Here is a 6,247-nt window from a genome sequence, read left to right on the forward strand (position 1 = left end):
TGCCTATTTATCTAGTTTATGCTTATTAAGATTACATAATACAATAAGGTAACTAAAATTACTTTTATATTTTAAGGTAGTTTTTGTTAACTAATATGTGAATTGAAAAAAAAGGATATGGAAAGCATTTTAGATAAAAGTATTTTTCATTATATTTGTTAAATTTATCTGACAACTTATAAGTCATGTGACTTTTTATTTGGGATTATTCAAATAAATTTATCTCTTCCATTTCCTCTAGATAATTTTACTTGGGACCTTACAAATAAGAAAAAATGACTCATATGCCCCTAATGTATTTCAAAAAATTTAACAAACAATATGATAAAATTCTTAGAATATTTCTCAATCTTATCTTGATAAGTTCATATGTTGGTTTGAAAAACATTTCAACCTTATTTTGATATAACTTTGTATTGCTCATTTTAACAAACACTAACTACAAATGTTGATAAGTATTAAATTTATGAACTACAAGCCAACTTATAATTTATATAATCTAATTTGCAAAATTACAAATAACGCTGATGATATGTCCAACTAGGAGTGTGCATTCGGTTATAACCGAACCGAACCGGGCCAAAATACCTAACCGAACCGAACCGAACCTAGACATAAAACCGAACCGAACTGACCGAACCTATTCACTAACCGAAATAACCGAAACAGGACTAACCGAATTTAAATTTTTGATAATCGAACCGAAAACCGAACCGATATAATTGCCCAAAAAACCGATATACCAAACCGAAAACAAGCTACCTATCCAAATTCAAATACAATAAACTGAACGCACAACATTCAAACACAAAGCATCAATCAATCTAAACACACATATATGAATATACACACACAACATCAATCTAAACATCAACGCCTTTGCATCCAAATCTTCTAAAATTGAAGGAAAATTGGATAAATTTCATTAATGATTAATAAAATGACATCAGTTGATTTCTACGATCATTTACTCAAAAAGTTACACAAAACCTACCTTGCACCTGTATATGCACTGTACAACTATATATACACACACATACATGTACCTGTTAACCTTCAACTCTGAATCGATCAAGGAATTGAAGCGAACGGAAGCTTGGATACTGTCTCTCTTCTCTCCCTCTGTGCTTTGAATATGATTTCTCCAGAGAAAGGGATGAAGGGGCGACGATGACGGTGTCGGGTCTATGGATCTCAGCTGTCGGTGTCGGTGGGGTGGGGTGGGTGACTATTCAGAAGCCAACAACGACAGCGATTAGTTTCGAGGGCGAGGGCGAGGGTAAGGGACTTAGGGTTTTGATTCGCTCGCCCTCTCCCTCGCCCTTGAAACTAAGGGACTTAGGGTTTCGATTCGAGGGTAAAGGACTTAGGGTTTCGATTCGCTCAGCCTCACCCTCGCCCTCGAAACTAAGGGACTTAGGGTTTCGATTTAGGTGCAGGGGGGCTGGGCTGGGTGGTAGGGGTGACAGGACAGCCATTGGTTTCAGTCTTCGATCGACGGCGATGGCAAGGATTAGGGTTATTTGCACGGGGTGGGATTGGGGATTCGGGTGTAAGGGGGTTGAGTGTGAGCTGGGAGTTGGGTTGGACTTGGGGGGTCGAGATCAGTTCGGTCTTTGTTTTGGGGGGGGGGGGGGGCGTGGGCGGGCGGGGAACTGAACAGCTCGGTTTGGTTTTTATGGTTATTTATACCGTAATAACCGAACCGAACCAATTACTCGATTTTTTAGAAAATTAGTAACCGAACCGAATCGTTTATCAAGAATAACCGAACCGAGCCAACTGAACCGATCGGTTCGGCTCGGTTAGTTTGGGTTACCCGAATTTTTGCACACCCCTATGTCCAACAAATAATAGATAATTTAGATACGAAACAAATCCAAGTGACAGATCCAAATCAAAATCTATGGGTTGACATCCAGTTTAAGTGCATGTTTAGATGGGCCAAAATCCATAAACTATGAGAAAAAAAAAACAAATTAATCGAGAAAACAATAAGGAAAAATTAGAGATAAAGGCATAATGATTAAATATTTCAAGGCATAGCAATTAAATATTCCAAGGACAAAATTGAGTGGCCACTTGGTCACGTGGCCACCCGGCCAGCAAACAAATTGAAACATGAAGCTTAAAGCAATTAAATTATTGGTGGGACTTGAAAGATCAATTGGCAACTGGAGATTGAGGAATAAATCAACTAAACAATTGGAGATAGAATTAGAAGCAACAATTGAAGTGGAGAAGAATTGGAGATTTAATTGGAGGCAGCTTGGTCCCCATAACATGTAATGGCCTACCTCCCAGAGCTCTTGCTAGCATAAGAGATTTGTGATAGAGTTATCAAAGACGAGATACAAAAACCTAACTTAACATAAGCCAACCACATGGATAATACTGTAATCAACAACCCTGCATATATACATAAACATCACCATGCCATTACAATATTCCTTTCGAGCTTAACCGCCCATGCATCACAAAATATCCAAAGGGTTAGGAAAAATTACAAAACAAAATTAATCTTTTTTTCCCTCAAAATAACCCCCAAGAATCTTTTGGTTGGGAAGACATCTGTACACATATCTAATACAAGACTCATCAGCGACTAGACTCGTCACCTTCCTTAGCTTTTCCTTTTATCTTTACCTGAAATGGCACAAAGAAACAATATAAGCCACAAGGCTTAGCAAATCTATAAAGCAACCATGGATCACAATAAAATGAGCATTATATAACAACCAAATAAGGGGGAACAATAGTGGGTAACAACATATATCAAACCAAGAAATCTCCTACCATGAATAAAAATATCAATGATTACACCTCTATGCTATGCTGCATTCCATCTGATAAAATAACATATATCCTATGCAATTATGGACTTGTATCTACCCACCACCTAGTTCATACCAGGCGACGTTGTGAGTTGAACCTTTGTAGATAGGCACAAGCCTTACTAGCTTGGTAGTGTCTCTTCTAATTTCACGTGGCTAGGGGTCAGAGCCAAAAAAAATATTCAGTGAGGGCACAACTTACTAAAGAAAAAAAAAAAAAAAAGAAACAATATAGTAATATAAATATGCTAAAGATTAACATTATTTATTCAATATCATATAATAGTTCTTTGCGATATTTCATATTTTGACAACGTTGTATAATGACTTCATTATCAATGTTCAAAAATATCTCTTTCTCAACATAAACAACTAGGCTATCATTCATCCACTGATCTCCCATTCGATTGCGCAATCTATCCTTCATAATGTTCATTGCAGAAAATACTCTCTCGATAGTAGCAGTAGCAATCGGGAGAACTAGTACCAAAGTCAGAAGTTTGTACACCAACGGATATATTATGTTTTTTTTCGTCATAACCAACTTCTCTGCAAGATCACCAAGGTCTTTCAATCCTTCAAACTCTTTGTTAGAGCGCATATTAAAAATAAAAGTTTCTAGTTGATCATCAAGTGTTAGGAGATTTACTAATGAAAAATCTTCTGGATAAAACTCAGTAAGTTGAATCAATCTCTTCTTGTCAAAAGCAGAGAATGAATCTTTTGGACATAGACATGCTACACAAAGAAGCAACTCGATATTTGCCTCCGAAAAACGATCATTCAACTCTTGAAGTTGCATATCAATGACAACATAGAATAAATCTACACGGAAATGATGCAAATATGTTATTTCTGGAGCTTGATGTTGTGGGCGACCACGAGCTGCACGGCATATAAACATATCATCCATGTTTGGAACATCAATGTAGTGCACCTGACAAAAAGAATAGACTTGTTGCACAAACGAATCCCACCCATCATTTCTAAAAGATTGGAGTAGTTGTTTGCATAGTTTCACCAATTCCATTGCATTTACAATATCTTGATCTTTTCTCTGTAATGCCTTTGATAATTCATTTTTCATCGCCAAAACAGTTCTCATCAAGTGTAGATTAAATGCAAAATCAAATGATAGTATTGACTCCAACCAATTATATGCTTCACATTTTTTATCAGAATTTGATCCATCAACACTAATCATTTCAAGCACATCAATAACAATTGAGAACATGGCAAGCAAGCTAATCAAAGAATTATAATGTGAACCCCAACGCGTATCACCAGAACGCTGAAGGGTAGTTTCTTGATTAAGTCCCTTTCCACTTAAAATCTCACTATTCTCCAATGCTTTTGCAACAATATTTGCTTGTTTCTCTCGAAGATGATCACAACGTTTAGACGATGCTCCAACAATATTGACCACATCAGCAACCAAACGAAAAAGGTTAGAAATTAAAGTATTCTTCTTTGCCACGGCTACAAGAGCTAGCTCAAGCTAGTGAGCAAAACAATGAATGTAAAAGGCGCAAGGATTCTCTTTTAAAATAAGTGATTTGAGACCATTGAACTCACCCTGCATATTACTTGCCCCATTATAACATTGTCTTCTCAATCTAGACAAGCTTAAGTTATATTTAGAAAATGTCCTGTCTATTGCAGCCTTAAGTGAGAGAGCTATAGTACTAGAAACATGCTCAAGACCAATGAAACGTTCATTTACTTGTCCACTATTGTTCACATAACGTAAAACAATTGACATTTACTCATTTGTTGACACATCACGAGATTCATCAACTAGAATAGAGAAAAATGAATCCCCAATGTCTTTGATAATAGCATTGATCGTTTCAGCAGCACAAGCACTTACAATATCTTTCTGAACATCGAGTGATGTTAATTTGCAATTTAAAGGAGCTTTGTTCATTGTAACTGCCTTAATCTCATCATTACGATAGTCACTTCGTACTTGTTTTGACTGCTTGAAGAAAGCTGACTGAATGTGTTGCTCTTGATTCATCAAAGCCTTACACTTGATGCGAGCTTTATTGTGTGCACTATCATGATCCCCAACATGAATATTAAGCTTGTCTTTACTTTTCCAATACGAGAATCCTTCACTAACAAAAGCATCGCCTCTTCCTTGTTTACCCACACTTGTTTTGAATAGATAACAATACAAGCAAAAAACAGCATCTTTTGATACACTATACTCCAACCAACTACCAAACTCTTTAAACCAAGCAGGATTGAATCGTCTAGTTTGTGTCTATCCAAATGGTCTATATGGAAAGTCATGATCTAGAGGCTGACACAGACCTTTTTGCATATAAGCCCTTTGGACTTGATCTCAAATATTAACATCGTAATCCAAAATTGGAATCCTTATTCCAGGATCGGTGGGAAGTTGTGTAATATCAAAAGTAACACTATTTGATTTTTCCCTATCAATATCTTCTACAACCGATGGAGATTTTCATTTAAAAAATCTATCCATGACTGTTTCAAATTCAAGATAACAAATGATAATTAGAGAATGCACAAATTCATAAATTTATCAAGTGCACATGTGTAAATTATAATTGATCAATATCCAAATTACGTGCGCTTGTGCAATTGATCCAACAATCAAAATATCAAATTACGGCAATTGATCCAACAATCAATTAACCCAACATTAACAATCAATTAACATCACATTAAAAAATTTATTTTCAAAAACAAAACCCCAACATCAATAAACCCAACATCAGTTGACAAAATTTAAGTTCACCTAATTTTAAAAATAAGATAAAAAATTTTACCTTCTTCGATAAAAATGAGCAGTGACAGACAGGGGGGTCGGGTCGCTGGGTCGGAGCCCAGAGCTGGAGGGGCAAGCCAACGACGAGGGAGACTGGGCGAGGCCGAGGCAGAGGCAGCGAGCGACGGAGACAGAGGCCCAGGCCCCAGAGAGAGCTCAGAGAGGCTAGCTCAGCCTCAGCGTCGCTGGTTTAGGAGGGTGAGCGAGTCGGCGCGACGGCGACTGACGGACTGAGCGAGGCGAGCAGTGGGCGACCGAGGAGGGTGAGCGAGGGTGAGGCAAGCGAGCAGCGGCGACCTCAGCGATGGTTCCAGTCGCCCGATCCGACGTAGACATGGAGGAAGGCCGGAGCAAATGAGGGCAAGAGATAGGAAGTGGAAGCCCGAAGCCAGCGGCAGCGAGTGAGAGCTGGTGCGAGTCGCGACCGTGTGAGAGAGGGAGAAGAACAGAGGGCGTGGGCGGCGGGTGAGCAAGAGAGGGTCAGATTGAGGGAGCTAGGTAGGGTTTCTCCCAATATTGAATTTCTAGTGGGCCTGAGTGCAGGCCAAACTCAATGGCGGGCCAAGGCCGAGTGAGGGCCAAGGCCCTTACTGGGCCTACATTGTCTCTG

At 38.5% G+C, this 6,247-nt stretch overlaps 1 protein-coding gene across 1 annotated transcript; it reads right to left on the reverse strand.

Moving 5' to 3' along the window:
* Positions 1-3,099: 3,099 nt before the first annotated feature.
* LOC127790959 (uncharacterized) lies at positions 3,100-4,430 on the reverse strand. The gene is made up of 2 exons (XM_052320695.1): positions 4,422-4,430; positions 3,100-4,332 (listed from the first exon to the last, which is right to left on the reverse strand). Exons 1-2 carry the CDS (start codon positions 4,428-4,430, stop codon positions 3,100-3,102), a joined length of 1,242 nt encoding a protein of 413 aa, XP_052176655.1.
* Between the last annotated feature and the right edge of the window lie 1,817 nt (positions 4,431-6,247).

Source organism: Diospyros lotus, chromosome 14 (assembly GCF_014633365.1).
Source record: "Diospyros lotus cultivar Yz01 chromosome 14, ASM1463336v1, whole genome shotgun sequence".
Taxonomy (NCBI): domain Eukaryota; kingdom Viridiplantae; phylum Streptophyta; class Magnoliopsida; order Ericales; family Ebenaceae; genus Diospyros; species Diospyros lotus.